The sequence below is a fragment of the Piliocolobus tephrosceles genome, chromosome 16 (genome assembly GCF_002776525.5).
Source record: "Piliocolobus tephrosceles isolate RC106 chromosome 16, ASM277652v3, whole genome shotgun sequence".
Taxonomy (NCBI): Eukaryota; Metazoa; Chordata; class Mammalia; order Primates; family Cercopithecidae; genus Piliocolobus; species Piliocolobus tephrosceles.
In genome coordinates, this window is record NC_045449.1 from 30,327,602 (window position 1) to 30,348,709 (window position 21,108).

Consider the following 21,108-nt stretch of genomic DNA (forward strand, 5'->3'; position numbering starts at 1 on the left):
GGCCATCCTGGCTAACACGGTGAAACCCCGTCTCTACTAAAAAGTACAAAAAAACTACCGGATGCCTGTAGTCCCAGCTACTCGGGAGACTGAGGCAGGAGAATGGTGTGAACCCGGGAGGCGGAGCTTGCAGTGAGCCGATATCCGGCCACTGCACTCCAGCCTGGGCGACAGCGCGAGACTCCGTCTCAAAAAAAAAAAAAAAAAAAAAAAAAGAAAAGAGAAAGAAAACCGTATCTTTCTTTTAAAATGTTAGCTATAATCTACTGAGTCCTTGAATAAGCAAAAGAAAATCCTATCTCACACCATTACTGTGTGGAAACGGATTTATTATTTAAAGGTTTATTTGTCTGTTATTTTTATAATCTGTTTATAGACATGCGTAATGTGGGAACGGGAGTATGAAACCTATCTGTACCTAAACTATAGAGAGGGTCATATGCATAAGAAGAAAATTACAAATCCATGAGGCAATCAGAGTAGACTAAAACGCTGCTTTAGTTAAGCATTGTCTTCTGTGCATTACAAAACTCAACTCTAAATTACACTAGTGTTATGAGAGGTTTCAAATTTTACATATTCAAAATTTACAGTAGTTATTCTAGAATCCATGAGAGTCACTATCTGCCTAAATTGAAGAAATATAAAGAATCAAGTTTTATGGCAAGAAAAGTTGAATAATTACAATGATAAATACCTTGTTTGTGGACCAGAACTTTGTGTTTGTGCAAGAATTGGAGTTACCTCTCGGTGATTTCCACTCTGTGAGAAGACAGACTTTGTTCCAGTTTGGCCGATTCTGGCAACAGACTGTAAAACACAAAAACTCTAAGGTTTGTGAATTACAGGCTGCACTGTAAATGATAAGACACCACAACGCTCCCATCTACATTTTCTCAACACACGCAGCCATAATATACTGTCTCCTTAAACTATTTATATCATTATTGTTGGTTATTGTTACATTAGTATGAACATTAGTCTATTTCCTTGTTTTAACCTGAGTATTTTTACTTCTATAATATCTTTTCATCTTTCGCTTTTAGTTTCAAAGGCTAAAAATCCCCAGAAGCTATTCTTTTCATCTCATCGTGACCATCCTCCATTTATTACATACCTTCTCTATTTGGGGTTAAGTACTAAAAAATTTTAAGACATCTAAATTCTCAAGATTTATGATTTATCTCATTATACACAGAAAAAATAATGATACAATAATATTTTATACTCCTTTGGCACTTGGTAACAGTTCTAGAGGAGTTCAGAGGAGTAGATTTTAAAAAACAACCATCCGATTACTTTCCAAAATCTAAGGATATTGTTCTTTAGACTTAATATTGCTTAGTTTTTCTAATCTTTCATTAATTGGTCTCTGTTCCCTTGGAGAAAAAGTCTTTGCTTGGCTCTTCAGTCTTCTCTAATTTATTCCCTTATTTCTATTCATTTCCACCATCTAGCTTCTTTAAATGATCTATGACTATTGTATCAGTGCACTGCTTCTCTCCTTTGGCTACCTGAGAATTTTCTTCAAAACTTACTATTACCTTGATATCCTGTACATAATCCTCAAACTGCATATTATAAATAATCACTAATAATCACTGTCTCATCAGATATGAAAACCTTATTTTAGCCTTTCCCACATTCAACATCACTGATCGTGCCCTACTTTTTGAAACTTTGTGTTACTTCCAAAACATTACATTATTTGTCGTGCCACTTCATTTGCTGGCCCTTTATCCTTCTACTATTTTTAAATTCGGTTTACGCTGTTCTCCTTAGCTACTCTTTCTTTCCCTAGGAGAGCCTGGTCATTTTAATAGCTTCAATTATTATTTCTATCAGCAGCTCACATTTTTTCCTTTTTGACTAACTTCCTACTGAATATTTTCACCTACTGTATCACCACTTCAAAATAAAACTTCATAAGCCTTTCTCCACCTTTTCTAAATTGGAATCACTACATTCATCCAAGGGACAAAACTTAAGTCAATTCTGGCCCTTCCTTATTTATCAAAGAACTATGTACACCGCACTCACTATCTGGTTTGATATTTTCAGTTGGCACTGCATGCAGACCTACATGCGTGACTTTTCTGCGAATGTCTTGTATAAAGTAAGAGGAGAACAGAGGCAGAAGAGGATGAGACAGCAATCTTATTTGGGCACTAAAATCATGTGCCTACTTACTGCCTTAACTTGCTTTGGTTATTGTGGTTATTATGGCTCTTCTAGTCTTGGCCTACTTCACCTGGCATGCTAACTACCATTTTGCTTTGCCTTCTTCATAACTGTAATGTTTAAAACAATACATACACAAACTATTTTGCAGTCCCTTTTAAGTATTCTTGGAGTTCCTACTATCACTAAGGAGTTATTATAGAAAAATCTTTTGCAGATTCTAAGGATGTTCAGGAGTAAAATAGTAAAAAACACCTATAAGAAGAAACATGTTTCTATTAAGGTAAAGAGGCTATAACTGTTAATCACATATTAGTATGACTTGTAGCTTCCATTTTTTGAATATCTGTGAAGCATGGCAATAGGTATTTTATATAGAGAGCCTAATTTAAATCTCACAGAAGTTACCTTGTGTCACAGATACGCTTTTAAAAAATGGTACTTTAGCCTCTATTTCCATATACCTATATAAGGCAACATTATAAAACAAGAGCCTCAGCTGGGCAGTGACTCATGTTTATAATCCTAGCACTCTGAAAGGTCAAGGCAGAGGGATTGCTTGAGCCCGGGAGTTTGAGCCCAGCCCTGGCAACACAGTTAGATTCTCTCTCCAAAAATAAAAGTTAAAAAAATTAGCTGGGTGTGGTGGTGCACACCTATAGTCCTAGGTACTTGGGAGGCTAAGGTGGAAGGATCTTAGCCTCCACCTGAGCCTGGGAGGTTGAGGTTACAGTGAGTCATGGTCGCACCACTGCACTCCAGAATGGGCAGCAGAGGGAGACCCTGTCTCATTTAAAAAAAAAAAAAAAAAAGGCCTCATGATGCTTGCTGCAATATTTACTATAAGTATACTACCAAATATTTTTCATTTTCATTTTAAAACTATATATCCATGATCTACCACAAATATCTTACTATTAGAAATATCTGGCTTTACTTGAGCGATTTTTTTTCATATAATTATTAGTGTTATTAAAAAACGTATATACGGCCAGGCACGGTGGCTCAAGCCTGTAATCCCAGCACTTTGGGAGGCCGAGACGGGCGGATCACGAGGTCAGGAGATCAAGACCATCCTGGCCAACATGGTGAAACCCCGTCTCTACTAAAAAATACAAAAAGCTAGCCGGGTGAGGTGGCGGGCGTCTGTAGTCCCAGCTACTCGTGAGGCTGAGGCAGGAGAATGGCGTAAACCCGGGAGGTGGAGCTTGCAGTGAGCTGAGATCCGGCCACTGCACTCCAGCCCGGGTGACAGAGTGAGACTCCGTCTCAAAAAAAAAAAACAAAAACAAAAAAACACGTATATACACAGTGGTGGAGACAGGTAAAAACTATGGCAGACATAATTTCTGTTGTTTATATTCAAGTAATATAAACAATCTTAATTTTGTTTTTTTAAAAAGGAAATTAAAAAGTAAAAATATGAATATGTTTATTTAACTATATGCTGAAATAAACTAAAATTGTGAGATACAGTCTTACTTGGCCAAAAGAGTAAGAAGTCTGCCTCCTACTATAACCAAGAGGCTACAACAATGACATTCTTTTATATTTAGATCAACAAATCTAAGGCAAAAGCAATTATATAAAGTTAGATTTTCCCTGAAATTACCTTTAAAAGATTAAAATAAACAAGTTGCTTTAATCAATACCCAAACTGCATTTTACATGGAAAATACCTTTTTTGAAGGGGCTCCGGTGGATGGCACGTCAATTACAGAAGGTGTGTTAGTGTAGTTTTGTAAATAGGATCCATCTCCAGGACTTGGGGTTTCTAATGGCAAAATCCCAAAACTGAGAAGAGGTTGAAATCGAGGTGTCAAAAAGTCATCAAGGCATATATAAAGCAGCAGTATACTTAAATTAGAAGGTCTAAAAGGAAGAGAATGGCAAATCAGTCTTAGGAACAGTGAGGATCTGAGGGGCAGATTAAAAATAAGCTGTGAATATGGACTATTCCACCCACCATAACTAAAACTAAAAAAAGCTATCAAATAAGGAACTAAAGTGAGCAACAATTACTGATCTCAGGAGATTTATTAGAAATAAAGAAGAGTAGCTTTATAAATCTAAGATCCAAATGATCAGATTACTTCAAATTCTTGGAATTTATGGGATTTAGACACAACTACAGAGAAAATGTCTCTAGAGACCATTAGATAACAATAACTCTCCAGAGTGGTAATCTCACGGTCATGCTATTTTAGTAGTTCCCTGGCCTCAGGACCTGATTCATAGAATTTCTTCTAGTAGATATAGATATAGATATTTTTTTTTTTTTGAGACAGAGTCTTGCTCTGTTGCCCAGGCTGGAGTGCAGTGGCATGATCTCAGCTCACTGTAACCTCCACCTGCTGGGTTCAAACGATTCTTGTGCCTCAGCCTCCCAACTACCTGGGATTGCATGTATCTGTCACCATGCCTGGCTAATTTTTGTAATTTTAGTAGAGCTAGGGTTTCACCATGTGGGCCAGACTGGTCTTGAGCTCCTGGTCTCAAGTAATCTGCCTACCTCAGCCACCCAAAGTGCTGGGATTACAGGCATGAGCCACCATGCCCAACCCGTTCTAGCACATAATTTTTCATTTTGATACTTTTGGATATGTATCCTCTGGGCTGAGTTCCTGTATTTATACATACATATACTACTAATAATTTTGATAAAATATTTTATATTAATAGGTGTGACAGCTAGGTTCAGTGGCTTACGGTAATCCTAGCACTTTGGGAGGCCATGGCAGGAGGATCACTAGAGGCCAGGAGTTCCAGATCAGCTCGAGCAACACAGCAAGACCCCATCTCTACAAAAAAACTTAAAAAATTAGCCAGGTGTGTTGGCATGTGCCTGTAGTCCTAGCTACTCAGGAGTCTGAGGCAGGAGGATCGCTTGAGCCCAGGAATTTGAGGCTGCAGTGAGCTATGATTGTGCCATTGCACTCTAACCTGGGTGACAGAGTGAGATCCTGTCTCAAACAAAAAACGGTAGGTGTCAAATTTCCTCGATGTTTTGGAAAAGAACATTTTAATAGCAACCAATGGTGCTCTGATTATAATACTTCATGAGGCTCACTGCTATCCAATAATGCACAGTCACAGACAGTATTTCTTAATGTGTTTACTACCTAATTTAAGAGTTTTACATTTTTCTCCAATTTTTTTTTTTGAGATGGAGTCTTGTCCTGTCTCCTAGGCTGGACTGCAGTGGCGCCATCTCGGCTCACTGCAACCTCTGCCCACTGTAACCTCTGCCTCCCGGGTTCAAGCGGTTCTCTTGCCTCAGCCTCCCGAGTAGCTGGATCTATAGAAGCATGCCACCATGCCCGACTAATTTTTTGTATTTTTAGTAGAGATGGGGTTTCGCCATGTTGGCCAGGATGGTCTTGATCTCCTGACCTCGTGATCCGCCCACCTCGGTCTCCCAAAGTGCTGGGATTACAGGTGTGAGCCACCGCGCCCGGCCAATCCAATATTTAATATCAATTTTTTTTGAGTCAGAGTCTTGCTCTGTTACCCAGGCTGGAGTGTAGCAGCTCCATCTCGGCTCACTGCAACCTCCGCCTCCTGGGTTCAAGCAATTCTCCTGTCTCAGCCTCCCGAGTAGCTGGGATTACAGGCGCCCACCACCACACCCAGCTAATTTTTATGTTTTTAGTAGAGACAGGGTTTCACCATGTTGGCCAGGCTGGTCTTGAACTCCTGACCTCAGGTGATCTGCCTGTCTTGGCCTCCCAAAGTGCTGGGATTACAGGCATGAGCCACCGCGCCTGTCAACATCATCATGTGCTGTTTTTTACTTCATTTTCTGAAAACAGAATGCCCCTGTTCCCATACTGATTTAGAAGTTGCCATTATAATAATCTGCATTACAAACAATATGAGTTATTATAAGATTATTTAGTACTACAGCACATTTGAAAGTATCTTGTTTGACTTACCTTGGGGTTAATGGGCTAAGAGCTGCTGGTCCTCCTAATAAACTTTGACCAGTTTTTGGTTTAATTTGAACCTGTTTAGATAATATGGAAGTTCCTGTTCCCAGTGGGACAGTATCAGGTGAAATTACAGCTGAATCAATATAAGACACTGGGGAATCCGTATTCAAGGAGTACTTTGAATTGGAAGATTCTAAATTCAATCTGTTTAATTCCTGAAACAGAAAATTTCTACCAAGTCATTCACAATATATTATTTAGTTCAGATCATTCTTTGTAGTTTTCATAATATTTTGAACACTAGAACATAAGACACTTACAATTGTGTCCTGGGGTGTTTCCGTAAGAAATGTCTCAGGCTGTCTGTGAGATAAACTATGATTAGGTACTTGTGTTGTGCAAGAGTTGGGCAGACAGTTGCTAAAGTTCTGTAAAGATATGAATTTAAATGTTTGGTCAGGATCTGGCTTTTCACCTGTGAAGACAAAAAAAAAAAAAGTTTGTCTCTGAGGAAGTGAGGAATACATTTTTTTCAAGTAAGAATAAGTTAGTGGAAATAGGAAATAGGCCTTATCCAAAATTTTAAATTCTCCTGTCTACTTCTGCTAATCAAATTTACTCCCTAAAAGCCCATCTATCAATATATCATAAAAGTTTACTAGTAAGATAAAGCTGTAAATTTAGAAAACAAACTACAAGAACACTAATTTTAAACATAACAAATCACAGAAAAATGCAGATTTCTGTGTTTGTTTCAAAGCTGAAAATAAGTAGATCTCATTTTTCTCAAAGTAGGAGATGTGGTTGAAGAGTTAAAACCCATTATATTTTACAGTGAAGGTTGAAGCCCTTCTCTCTCTCTCTTTCTATATATATATATATAGATGCAACAATGTTGAAAAATGGTCCTTCATGTATCTCAAATGTACTGAGAAATTCTCTCCCTATACTGTTCAGGTCTTGCAAGTTTCTGCTCCAGGCATTCTATTAATTGCATTAGAAATTCTATTAATTTTCTTATTCAGAAAGCAATTTTTGCTAGTGTTAAACACACAATATAACCCATTCTAGAGGACACCAGATACTTGACTAAACAGAAAATCTACTGTATTTAATCTTTGTGTAATTTTCAGCTATATGATTCTTGAAACATACCTATGATTCTAACTTATTTTTTATTTTCAATTTTAACTTGGAAAAATACTTTTCTTGGGGGTAGATGATCTGTATTGCTCTCCAAAAATTAAGTAGCAGGGAAAAAAGGAAATGGGAACCCACCCACCTCTCAACCCCACCCACCTACCTATTGCACATAATGATTCAAAAGGAGACCAGAAGAAAGATTTAAACTAAGGCTCTTTTGGTAACATTCTGATCCTTTGGCAAGCCGATCTGTCTTGCTGTGGAGAGAAACAAGTAGATTAAATAAGCTACAAACCTCAAAACTTTTATCATAAACTTTTAGTACAAAAAATTAGGTAAAAGTTACAGAAGTTCAGAGAGCACTCTTTGTGATGCTTCTCTAAATTACCAATTTCTCCTATCTGCTAATCTCCAAATCAAGTGAAAGCAAATAGAACATGAATCAAAAGAAATGCTTACAAAATAAACTATCGGTGCCTTCTTGAATATTACTATTACTTTAAACTTCCTGGCCGCGCGCGGTGGCTCAAGCCTGTAATCCCAGCACTTTGGGAGGCCGAGACGGGTGGATCACGAGGTCAGGAGATCGAGACCATCCTAGCTAACACTGTGAAACCCCGTCTCTACTAAAAAATACAAAAAACTAGCTGGGCGAGGTGGCGGGCGCCTGTAGTCCCAGCTACTCGGGAGGCTGAGGCAGGAGAATGGCGTAAACCTGGGAGGCGGAGCTTGCAGTGAGCTGAGATCCGGCCACTGCACTCCAGGCTGGGGAACAGAGCGAGACTCCGTCTCAAAAAAAAACTTCCTGTCAGATATTAGAGTTATTAAGGGAGATACAAAAAACATTCAAATTCTTCAGTATTATTATTTTTTCTTCTTGGAACAAGGTCTGGCTCTATCATACAGGCTGAAATGCAGTGGCATGATCTTGGCTCACTGCAACCCGTATTTCCCAGGCTAAAGCCATCCTCCTACTTCAGCCTCCTGAGCAGCTGGGACTACAAGTGTATACCACCACATCCAGGTAATTTTTGCTTTTAGAGACCAGGTTTTGCCATGATGCCCAGGTGGGTCTTGAACTCATGAGGTGATTTACCTGTCTTGGCCTTCCAAAATACTGGGATTACAGGTGTGAGCCACCACACCTGGCCTTTTTGTATTTTTTGTAGAGATGGGGTTTTGCCATGTTGCCCAGGCAGGTCGCGAACTCATAAGCTCAAGTGATCTGCCCACCACAGCCTCCCAAAGTGCTGGAATTACAGATGTGACCCACCACACTTGGCCTTAATTTTTAACATAACATTCCCAGTGGTAATTCTGAAAGTGATTTAAATGCTTTAAATATAGCATAAATGATCAGTTTTTTTTTTTTTCAGGCTTAATTCACTTTATTTTTCTTGTATAAAAACCCTATGTTGTAGCCACAGCCGGAGCCTGGATCCTCTGCACAGAGACTCTGGTGTGGGTCTTGAGGAGGTCGTCAGTGAATTCCTGACAGGGAGACTTGGTGAATAGTCTCCTTCCAGAGGTCCGGGGTCAGGTAGTTGTAGGTCTTAGAGATGGAATCAAAGGTGGCCTTGGCGAAGTTGCCCAGGGTGGCAGTGCAGCCCCTGGCTGGGGTAAACCGTCATTGATATCAGCCATCATGAGCAGCTTCTTGGGCACAGATGCCGAGAAGATGCCAGTGCCCCTGGGGGCAGGGATGAGGTGCACCAGCACAGAGCTGCAGTGGCCTGTCACCTTGCAAGGGATGGTGTGGGGCTTGCCATTCTCATTCCCCAGTAACCTCTGCACACGGGGACAATGGAGAGCTTGGCCAGGATGATGATGGCCCCACAGATGGCAGTGGCCACCTCCTCCGAGCATTTAACATGCAGACCGATGTGGCCATTGTAGTCCTCGATGGCAACAAACGCCTCGAACCTGGTGCCCTGGCCGGCGTGGGTCTGCTTCTGCATAATCTTCAAAACCTTGTCCTTGAGAGAGGCCCCCAGGAAAAAGTCAACGATCTCAGATTCCTTGATGGGCAGGGAGAAGAGACAGGATCTATTCCAGGGACTTGATCTTCATGTCCTTGACCAGGCGGTCCAGCTTGGCGACGGGAATCCACTCCTTATCCTCGGCCTTGCCTCCATGAGCTCTGTGGCCTTGACCCCGGCCCCGGATGCCACTGCCGAAACCTCTGCGGAAGCCACTGTGGTTCCCCATCCCAGGGTCCCCGGGACCCCCCACCCCTGGCTGCACCGGCATCATTCACCATTTGGTGTGTTCTCGGATGAGAGTTTTTTATTTTTTTTTAAACAAAGTAGAGGTGGTAGGTCTTTTTCCTCCCCTCCCCCCTCAAGATCTGTTTGTGGAGGATCTGCTTCCTTAATGAAAAGGATATTTTATGTTTCTTTGTAAATCAGGTGTGTAAATGCTTACATATGGAATCTGGACAATATCCCTGGGAACATTTATACTTGGAAAAATCGGGGGATTATCAGAACAGTATTGCTGCCTCTTTAGATTTATTTTTTTTTAGAATCTGGCTCTGTTGCCCAGGCTGGACAACAATCTCAGCTCACTGCAACCTCCACCTCCTGGGTTCAAGTGATTCTCATGCCTCAGCCTCCAGAGTAGGTGGGATTACAGGTGCACACCACCATGCTGGCTAATTTTTATATTTTAGTGGAGACAGGATTTCACCATGTTGGCCAGGCTGTTTTTGTAGTCCTGGACTCAAGTGATCTGCCCGCCACAGCCTCCCAAAGTGTTGGGATTACAGGCGTGAGCCACAGCACATGGTCGCTAATTATTCAATAGAGAGATAAAAGGGGACAAAGATGTAAGAAAAGTAAACTGCTGGGGTACTCTAAATTTAGATCAAAGTTTTTATTAAAATTGAGTCATACACACAAAACCTAGCCAGAAGTTTCCTAAAGAACTGGCATAAAAAATATTATTTAAGTGGTATTGGGAAGAAATAGGTTAATTTAGGAATCAGACTTAGTATCAGTTGTATCCTAAACATAGAAGTCTCATGTGCTATAATAGACAAAAAGACTAAAAAATGTTTATCCTGGAGATAGAAAAGAAAACCTAACACACCTTAGCTACAAAATCACATATATATGTGTAGATTACTAGGTGCAATTCTCTTCCCCTTCAATTTTCAATTCTTGTGAATCCCTCGTCTAGTACCACGTTGACGTTGTGCCTTAACCAAAAAAAAAAGAAAGAAAGAAAAAATATTTATGTCATTTTTGGGGTCCAGAGCTCACCATTAAATCCAAAGTGCAACTCATCTTACTTCCATGTACTCCATGTAGTACTAAGAGGATAACTGCAGGTTGCAAGGCAATCTCACAGCACACAAATTTTAGTCATCTAACTTTCTAAGAACATATTGCGGCCTAAAGCTCAATGCGCTTTGTTGTTCTCGATTACTACAAAAGGTTTAACTATTTTTTAAAAGTACATTACATGCTAAATTATACTGAAATAGAACATGCTCATTGTAGAAAATGCAAAAAATATGAAAAGGAAACCAACTACAATTCTACTATGCTGACTGGTCATTTGTCAATGATAAAAGCTGATCCAGCTGGTTATTTAGAGGAAGAGAATTTAAGTATCCCAATGACCCAGGCACAGTTTTTGCATGGTACTTTACTTAATTCTCCGATACGTAGTGCTCTATCACATGATAATTCATAATGACATTTACCAATTGCCCTATATGAACATTTTTAGTTTTTTACATTCCCCCAAATCAGACCACCTTAACACTTTTGATTATCCATTCCTGTTTTGATTTTGTTCTTTATTTAATTAGGATTACGCTGTATATATAATTTTATACACAGACAAGCTCGCCCTGGAAAATATCTTTTTTCTTTTTGTTTGTTTTTTTCTATTTTTGTTTTTTATTCCGGGAAATATTTCTAATTCAACATACTTTATAAAATCATCTCACATTGCCTTTTAGGGGTCTGAAGATTGTTCTCTGTTATTGTACTGAAACACAGGAGGGCAAAAAGGGATTTATCTATTTTAATGTCATGACTCATACAAGGAAATTAAGGGGGGAAGTAAGCTGGCTGAAATTAATAAAATATCCTATGATTTGATCTATATGGAGGGGAGAGTAAGACGGAGATTGTGTTATTGCAATTACTGATCCCCCAGAGACTTCTGAACACTGAAACTTTTCTAATAAAAAAATTACACATTTTTCTAAACAGATCTAATAGAGGAATACTTCCAACTAACAAATACAAATAAACATACTTCATGGTAACTAAAAATGCTTTTTTCTGAAGACAAAATATATTTGTGCCCAATAGTATTTATATATGAGAGCCTATCATTCTCCAAAAATATGCATGAATTCACAGGAATATTGATGTAGAACATGTGAGAACAAGCTTGGATACAGCTATCTGGGTATCTTTATTAAATATAAACATCATATTTTTAAGCAAATGGAGAACGGGGAAAATTAATAGGATTATACGTATAGCAGATAATGTATGCAGAAGAGCAGAACTCAGAACCAGGCACTTGAAAGTGTACTTGCAGAATCTTACCTAACAATTTTATCCAAGTTAAAACTTAAAAGGCACTACAGTCGGCCCTCCCTGGCCAAAGGTTCTGCATTCTTGGATTCAGCCAATCTCAAATTGAAAATACAGTATTCTCAGGATGCAGAATCCTTGGATATGGAATGTCACCTTTTCATATCAGCAGGTTCCACAGGACCGACTGCAGGACTTGGGCATCCACATATTTTGCTATCTGCAGAGGGCTCTGGAAGCAATCCCTGAGAATACTGAGGGACGGCTATATTAGAAAACACAGGGGCCAGGCTCGGTGGCTCATACCTGTAATCACAGCACTTTGGGAGGGAGGCTGAGGCAGGCAGATCACGAGGTCAGGAGATCGAGACCTTCCTGGCTAACACGGTGAAACCCATCTCTACTAAAAGTACAAAAAATTAGCCGGGCGAGGTGGCGGGCGCCTGTAGTCCCAGCTACTGGGGAGGCTGAGGCGGGAGAATGGTGTGAACTTGGGAGGCAGAGGTTGCAGTGAGCCAAGACCGTGCCACTGCACTCCAGCCTGGGAGACAGAGCAAGACTCAATCTCAAAAAAAAAAAAAAAAAAGGAAAAAAAGGAAAAAAAGAAAGCACAGGTGGTATTTATTAAACATGCACAGAATACATCTGGCAGGAAAAAAAAATATAGCAACAATGATTGCCCCTGGTGCAAGGAAGGTCATATTGGAGATTATGAAGGAGAGTGATTCATTTTTCACAGCATACCCTTGTATACTATTTAAACTTTAAAGATATGTATGTATTTATAACTTAGAAAAATAAAAAGAAAAGCAGAGTTGAGTAACAAAATAAATAAGGTGACATTGTATTAGAACCTAATAAATATCCAATTATAACCCAATAAGTGTAAATATCCATGAATCTATAATCATAGAAATAAATGTCTGAAAAAATAAACAAATAAATCTTCTGTGTAGAAAAATCCCAAATAATTGATGTAGATATTGCCCCTTCAAGAAGGTAGAACTTAACTCCCCACCCAACAAGTGTGGCTGTTTACAGTGACTTACAGTATTGGAGGTTTGAGGAAATGGGGGAGGATGTGGGGAAACCTGACAAACACTGCCTTACTCAGGGGACCAAGGTTAACAGCATCAGTGATAAGTCACGAGGACAGCATGCACTCTTGATAAGAAGATGAGAACTGCACTTCACCTCTGTGGTCTTCCTCCCCAAAATATAAAAACCTAGGCTGATCATGAGAAAAATCCATAATGAGGGCTTTCTACAAAATACCTAACCAGTACTCTTCAAAACTGTCAAGGCCATCAAAAACAAGGAACATCTGAGAAACCGACAATCTAGAGGAAAACATGATGACTAAATATCATGTGGTATAGGATCATGAGGCAGAAAAAGGTCAAAACTAAGGAAATCTGAATGAAGTATGGACTTGAGTTAATAACAGTGTATCAATACTGGTCCATTAGTTGTAACAAATATCCCACACTAATCTAAGACCTTAGTAACAGGGGCAACTAAGTACAGGATATATGGAAACCCTCTATTATCTTTGGAACTTTTGTATAAATCTAAAACTACTCTAAATTTTAAATTTTTATTTTTTACAAAAGGCAAAACATTCAAAAAGAATATTATTTCTTAAAATTAAAAGGTGGAGGCTGGGCGTGGTGGCTCAGGCCTGTAATCCCAGCACTTTGGGAGGCCAAGGCGGGAGGATGACGAGGTCAGGAGATCGACACCATCTTGGCTAACACAATGAAACCCCGTAGCTACTAAAAATACAAAAAATTAGCCGGGTGTGGTGGCAGGCGCCTGTAGTCCCAGCTACTCAGGAGGCTGAGGCAGGAGAATGGCTTGAATCCAGGAGGCGGAGCTTGCAGTGAGCTGAGGTCCTGCCACTCCAGCCTAGGCGAGAGCCAGAGACTCTGTCTCAAAAAAAAAAAAAATTAAAAGCTGGAATGCCAAAAAAATTTAAAAAGATACTTGAATTAAAGAAACAAACTAGGCTGGGCGCGGTGGCTCAAGCCTGTAATCCCAGCACTTTGAGAGGCCGAGACGGGCAGATCACGAGGTCAGGAGAGCCAGACCATCCTGGCTAACATGGTGAAATCCCGTCTCTACTAAAAAATACAAAAAGCTAGCTGGGCGAGGTGGCTGGTGCCTGTAGTCCCAGCTACTCGGGAGGCTGAGGCAGGAGAATGGCTTGAACTTGGGAGGCGGAGCTTGCAGTGAGCTGAGATCTGGCCACCGCACTCCAGCCTGGGCGACAGAGCGAGACTCCGTCTCAAAAAAAAGAAAAAAAGAAACAAACTAACATATTGGGGAATATTAGTGATGACCCAAGGCAGAAATAAAACACTAAAATGTATAGCATCCCTAATTTATGTGGGAATGAACAAGGTTCTCTTGGGAAAATGAAATACGGAGAACCAAAGTAATATACACACAGTCACGCACTGCACAATGTTTCGGTCAACCACAAACCATGTGATCCCATAAGATTTTATGTATTACCTTTTTAAACATTTAGATATGGTTAAACACACAAATACCTACTGTTGTGCTACAACTTCTCATGGGATTCAGTACAGTCACATGACGTACAGGTTTGCAGCCTAGCAACAATAGGCTATGCCATATAACCTAGGTGTATAGGAAATTCTACCATCTAGGTTTGTATAAGTGTACTCTATGATGTTCACACAATCATGACATTGCCAAATGACACATTTTCCAGAATATATCCCCATCACTAAGCAATGCAAGACTGTACTTAAAAATGTTAATCTATTTTCAAATTTTGCAGTGATTTCATACAACAGTTTAGCTCAGACTTAACAAAAATAAAATGAGAAAATGCCCCTCTCACCATTAGCTTCTGCCAGAAAGGATTTGTTACTGCCCCGAGCCTTATCAGTCAGGTCTTCAGTTATATCCATGTGTCAGTGGATTTCTTCACGCATTTCTTCCAGAATTTTGCAGATCTCTGCTACCCAATAATCTTTGTTTAGACAGTCAATTAATTCTGCAAGCTGGACCTTTGTGCTGTAGTACCAAATTTTCTTTTCATTTTCATTTCTGTATCTTCTTCTCTATTTAAAAATGGGGGGAAATACTTTATATGTTTGACATAATGCCGCTTATCTGAGTTTCATCTACCCAGTGAAAAGTTAAAACAAAGCTTATGCACTAAAACGCAATATATGTGCTCACAAGAGATCCCTGCAGGTCTTACTCAAACGTGATTTACTCTGAGAAAGGACATCTAAAAAACATGACACAAAGAAAGATGACCTCAAAATTCAGAACCACGTGAGAGTACTTTGTGGAAGCCAGTTTCAGCTACATCTCAATGAACTTTAAGATCAGCAATGTAACAATATGATGTGCAGAATGTATTTAGAATTATTTTATTTTATTTATTTATTGAGACAGAATTTTTCTCGTTGTCCGGGCTGGAGTGCAGCGGCGCGATCTCAGCTCACTGCAACCTCTGCCTCCCGGTTCAAGTGATTCTCCTGCCTCAGCCTCCAGAATAGCTGGGACTACAGGCATGTGCCACCATGCCTGGCTAATTTTTGTACTTTTAGTAGAGATGGAGTTTCATCATGTTGGCCAACATGTTCTCCCTTTCCTGACTTTGTTATCCGCCCACCTTGGCCTACCAAAGTGCTGGGATTACAGGCATGAGTCACTGCACCCTGCCTAGAATTATTTTAGAATAAAACAAATTTATTTTAGAGACAGAGTCTCATTTTGTCACCCAGGCTAGAGTGCAGTGGCACCATCATGGCTCACTGTGTACTCAGACTCCTAGGCTCAAGCAATTCTCCCGCCTCAGCCTCCCAAGTAGCTAGGATTACAGACATGTGCCGCCATATCCAGCTAACTTTATAATATAGTTTAGAAATATTTCCATCAAAATGGTGTAAATGTTTGCTAAGTTCTGATTCTTGAAGGAGTTTTCTCAAATAATATCTCATCCCTCTTCTTTACTTGTGGACAATCGAAGCCCAAACTGGAGAGAAGAGGAGCATCCTCTCCTGCCTAAAATTCTCCTAAGGTTTCATTCACTTTTAGTGGATTTAAAGACTTCAACAGAGATGGTCACTAACTTAAAAGAAACAGGTAAATTAATGTCTAGGACTAGACATAGAGGAACACATATAATGGTATTTCTGTTCCCACTCAAAAGGAATTCTAGAGTATGTGTGAGGCAATTGATGAGAGTGAGTCTGATTTTCCTGTTTCCTCAATGGCAAACTGAGGGAACTGAAAGAACTGGGCTTTAGGAGAGATCTGGCTTTAAATAGGCTCATTTCCTTATAAGATATGTGGACATGGAGAAAACACAAGCCCTCTGAGTCTCTAAGACATTTTACTTACCTCACTTGTAAAATGAGGATATAATAAAACCTGCCTGCAGGCCACTATAAGACTTACAGGTATAATGATAAGGCATCTACCATAGTGCCTGGGCACATCAGTGATCAATAAATGTTAAATATTATTATTAACAAACGAATAAAAACTTAGCAGCATACCAGGAATGAGTCACTCAGTAATTCTGAAGAAAGAGGTGCTATATCAAATCATAGATAAATAAAAGGATACTGGTGGAGTACCCTGATTCTGAAACTCTGAAATCCAAAATGCTCCAAGATTTAAAAGTTTTTGAGTGCCAACATCTGTTCAAAGGAAATGCTCATTAGAGCATTTCAGATATTCAGATTAGGAATGATCAACTGGTAAGTATAATACAAATATTCCAAAGCCCATAACACTTCTCATCCGAAGCATCTTAGATAAGAGATGCTCAACCTACAGAGTATTCACTGACTTATCATTTTTCTTCTTGAAGCCACGGAAAGATAAATTCATTAAAGCATAAAGCAGCACAACAGCAAACACCTGCTAATCCATTCAAAGAAAAGTTGTTTTTTTTTTGGGGGGGATCGGTTTTGTTTTGTTTAATCTTTCTCTTTTTTTGGTGGTGGTGGTGGTGACGGGGTCTCACTCTGTTGTCCAGGCTGGAGTGCAGTGGTGCAATCTTGGCTCACCATAACCTCCGCCTCCCAGGTTCAAGCGATTCTCCTGCCTCAGCCTCCTGAGTAGCTAGGACGACAGGCACATGCCACCATGCCCAGCTAATTTTTATGTTTTTAGTGGAGATGGGGTTTCACTATGCTGGCCAGGCTAATCTTGAATTTCTGGGCTCAAGTGATCCACCCATCTGGCCTCCTAAAAAGTGCTGGGATTACAGGCCTGAGCCACCCCGCCTGGCCACCCTCTTCAAACAAAATATGGGCATTTCCATTGCCTAGGTCTTCACCTTGTCTACTTTATTGACTTACATTACTTACCTAGTCCCTGGAGACATATACACATTTGCCACCCTTAGGGCTCAATCAAATTGTATTGAATGCATTTATTTGGCAATTAGTGCTTGCAGTTTAATTTTCATTTCACATATGTGTTCCATTTTCCTAACTAGATTGAAATAAGTCCTTTGATGTACAGAATCCTGTTAGGTATTTTTCTTTTTTTTTAAATTTTGAGACAGGGTCTTGCTCTGTCACTCAGGCTGGAGTGCAGCGGTGCAATCACGGCTCTGTGCAACATCCACCTCCCAGGCTCAAGCAATCCTTCCCCCCTCCCCCTCTCGCGTAGCAGGGACCACAGGCGCACACCACCATGCCCGGCTAATTTTTCAAATTTCTTCTAGAGACAAGGTCCTGCTATGTTGCCCAGGGTGGTCTCGAACTCGTGACCTCAACCTGTCGTCCAGCCTTGGCCTCTCAAAGGGCTGGGACTGCAGGTGCGAGCTATCCCGCCCGGCCAACTATTTTTCTTTAAACTACTTTTTGGGGCCGGGCTTGGTGGCTCAATCCTGTAATCCGGTGAAACCCCGTCTCTACTAAAAAATACAAAAAACTAGCCGGGCGAGGTTGCGGGCGCCTGTAGTCCCAGCTACTCGGGAGGCTGAGGCAGGAAAATGGCGTAAACCCGGGAGGCGGAGCTTGTAGTGAGCTGAGATCCCGCCACTGCACTCCAGCCTGGGCCACAGAGCGAGACTCGGTCGCAAAAAAAAAAAAAGAAAAAAAAAAAAAGAAAATAAACTACTTTTTGGTTGTCACTTATCTCAATAAAAATATAAAAATTAATATATGTTTATAAAACCTTTCTCTTATCTGAAGGGCTGACCTCAACCACTCAGGGTTGAGTCCCTGTGATAAGGTTTCAGGGCGCCTGAAATGTCATCATGATTCGTCCCCTGGGCTAAGCTGAAACCTAGTGACTTGTCGGGTCAATAAGGTTGTTTCCCGATAATACAAACATGTAACACCGTGAAGTAGGTTTTAGGCAAGATTCCGTCTTTTCCACTGCAAAGGAGAGGTAAGTTCTTGCTGAAGTGGTCCAGATCCTACCTGAGACACTGGGAAGGTGTCGGGAGATTGGAACATGCAGTAGCTGCCTTCTGGAGTTTACCGAGGCTTTCCGAGTGGGGATTCCGCGCAACGGGTCTTAGGGCCCCCCTCCCTCCGGGCGAGGCAGCCGGGGGCGTGGCTCCTGGCACAGATCCGAAGCAGTTGTCATCTGAGTCAATTTCAGGACTCCAGCTACAAGCTTCGGAGTTTCCTAAATTCTGGAGGCTTGTCTCCCTGTTCCCCGACCCCGACTAATTTCCCTCCGTCGCTGGCGCTGCCCGGTCCCTCAGGTCGCTCGGGCCGCCCCCCTCCCCGACTTTTTTTTCTCTCTCTCGCTGGCTCTTTCAGCCTCAGTTTCCCTAGGGGGCGGGAGGGGAATGATATTTGGGGGCTCTCCTACCTTCCTCTCCGAGCTGCAGAAGGGGAGACGCGGGGAGGAAGTTCGGTCGGCTTTGGGCTCCAGTCAGGGGTCCGCGGAGACTGGTTTCCAAAGGCCTTAGACGCCGGACATTTAGCGAGCTGCTCATCTCTCTTAGCCGCCCCACCGCGCAGGCGGAGCCCAGGCGCCGCGGTCTGTCCGCCCGTGACTCAGTGCTCTCGTGCTCCCCCTAGAGGCCGCCACGCCACCTCGGTCCTCCCAGGCTCGTGGGAGGTGCAGCTCACGTGACCACGCTCCGGTAGACTGAAGAAACAAAATGTCGGCTGAAGGCGATCCGGAGTGTGGCCCCAGACATTCGGATTGAGCTTTCTCCCTCCAACCGCTTCTGCCAGCTGGGCCCCTCCGACCTCCCCACCGGGCCCGGCGCTCCCCACCTCCCCCACTGCGCCCGCCCCTCCCCATCCGCTTTCCCTTCTACCTACGCCTCGGCTCCAATTAGGGGACGGCGGGGCAGGCTGACCAAGCAGCCCGCGGCTCCAGCTGCAGAGCGCTACGCCCCGGCCCCGCCGCGGCCGCCCATGTCCGGACGCCTCCGGGAACTCAGCTCGCGGCAACGCGTTAGCAGCCGGCCCAGGCTGGCGCCCGAGACGCGGCGTAGCTCGCCCAGGGTGGGCAGCAGTAGCCAGAGGAAGCCGCCGCCACCGGCACCCCCCAGCACCAGCGGCCCGGGCCAGTGGGGGTGGGGGACGAGGAGGCGGGGGCAGCCCGGATCATCTGGCCGGGACCACCGCGGCCTGGAGGGTCGGCGACAAAGTGGTGTACAATGACCCCGACAGCAAGGAGGAGGAGGAAGAGGATGACGAAGGCGACGCCGAGGAGACCCAGGAGTCTGAAGACAACTAGGAGGATGTCATGGAGGGGGACGACGATGACCGATTATACGGAGGAGCTGGAAGACAACGAGGAGGCCGCCAGTTACTCCACGGAAAGCAGCTTCAGGAGCCATAGAACCTACAGCAGCACTCCAGGTACCCACCCAGCGCGGTTGCTGCAGACTCCTTCCCCACCTCCTCTGCCCTCCCCCCTTGCTCCCTCTTGTGCTGTGCATCCTGCTCCGATCTCCCCTCAATCCCGCCGACCCCGAGAGGGGAAAGGCGAGGGCACATCAAAGTGGCAAAAAACTAGATTTGTAGGAGGAGAGAGGCGCATTGTTCAAAGTGGAGATTGCATTGTTGCAGTTTGCAGGCCACACTCGCTCGCTCTCTGTCTCCTCCCCCCACCCCCCCCCAACCCCCCCTTTTTTTTTTTTTCTCCTCAGAATTTGTGCCGGTGCAGTGTCTCCACCGGGCAGGATTGAAACTTTGGCAAACACATCCATTGCTTTCATTTTTCTCCCCTTGTTTTGGTGTGGTTTTCTGGAATGAAAGAAGCCTCTTGTTTTGCAAACCTCTTTGCATTACTAATGTGGTTCCTTTCGGATTTTTATTATATATCTGTTCCTTAAAAGGGAGTTAAGGATTTGGACAGATTGTGGCACACAAACACACACAAAAACATGCCTGTTTTCACACCCCTAGCTGTGGTTTTTAAATTGTGTTAAGGAAATGGATCATTTGGGTTAGTCGGGGAACCTTATCTGGTCCTGTGTGTTTGTTTTTATTCCTCGAGTGCTAATGGGCCCGTGCAACAGTTGCTGGTAAATGATTAAAAAGCAAAGCAGAAAACCAAACAAGACCCAACCAATTTGGTAATTCATCCGATTAAAAATTGTTTTGGTTAAATCCAAAATAAAAGCACAAGACCGCAGGAACGCGCGTCATAACTCATTTGATCGCTTTGCCTTGCTTGGGAAATGCAGTTTCGTGTCACCTGTTGTAGAAGATGTGTAGTTGATCATCTAGACATAATTGGACCAACTTCTGTCACACAGCGTCAGTATCAGATTTCTTACACAGTGACTTTTTCTTTTCACTCTGTTTCTGAGGAAAAAGCCCTCCTGAAATCCGTAATGAATTTCTCCTTGGTAACCCCTCTTCTGTTTTCACATAGAAAATTTTCTCTAGGCTGGTGCTGAGATGCATTTTGTTAAACACGCCCCGCCCCCCAAAGGCTGCTTTGTATTTAATACCTAGTTGCAGTGCAATAAATTGTAAAATTAACGTAACCGAAGCAACAACTGGCAAGACTTTTCTTTTATAATTTTGCAAATCTAGATTAATTAAATTAGAATCTGGTTTAAAAGCATTTAAAAAATAAACTTTATGAGCAAATATTTGTGAGGAAAAAGGACGCTTTTTTCCTTGAAGTGAGGTGTGTCATGTCTTTCTCAGAGAAACTAGGGTAGTAGAAGTGGTTACGGCTGGGTGCGGTGGCTCAAGCCTGTAATCCCAGCACTTTGGGAGGCCGAGACGGGCGGATCACGAGGTCAGGAGATCGAGACCATCCTGGCTAACACGGTGAAACCCCGTCTCTACTAAAAATAC

General features: G+C 42.2%; 1 protein-coding gene across 10 annotated transcripts in view; it reads right to left on the reverse strand.

Moving 5' to 3' along the window:
• The window catches only part of LYZL6 (lysozyme like 6), a 50,291-nt gene extending 30,661 nt beyond the window's left edge, over positions 1-19,630 (reverse strand). For 2 of the 10 annotated variants that reach the window (XR_002726086.3, XM_023190806.3), the window contains exons 1-8: positions 19,108-19,619; positions 18,647-18,928; positions 14,688-14,910; positions 7,417-7,513; positions 6,434-6,541; positions 6,117-6,344; positions 3,861-4,053; positions 698-828 (exon numbers count right to left, since the gene is read on the reverse strand). Coding sequence is in view for 5 of the 10 variants with exons in the window: in XM_023190806.3 (XP_023046574.1) it covers positions 698-828; positions 3,861-4,053; positions 6,117-6,344; positions 6,434-6,541; positions 7,417-7,427 (671 nt within the window). In the remaining 5 variants the exon portion in view is untranslated. Of the gene's footprint in view, positions 1-697; positions 829-3,860; positions 4,054-6,116; positions 6,345-6,433; positions 6,589-7,416; positions 7,514-10,346; positions 10,456-14,687; positions 14,911-18,646; positions 18,929-19,107 lie in introns of those variants that run through there. The other 8 variants (XM_023190800.3, XM_023190809.3, XR_002726087.3 and 5 more) reach the window with 7 other exon arrangements.
• Positions 19,631-21,108: the final 1,478 nt, after the last annotated feature.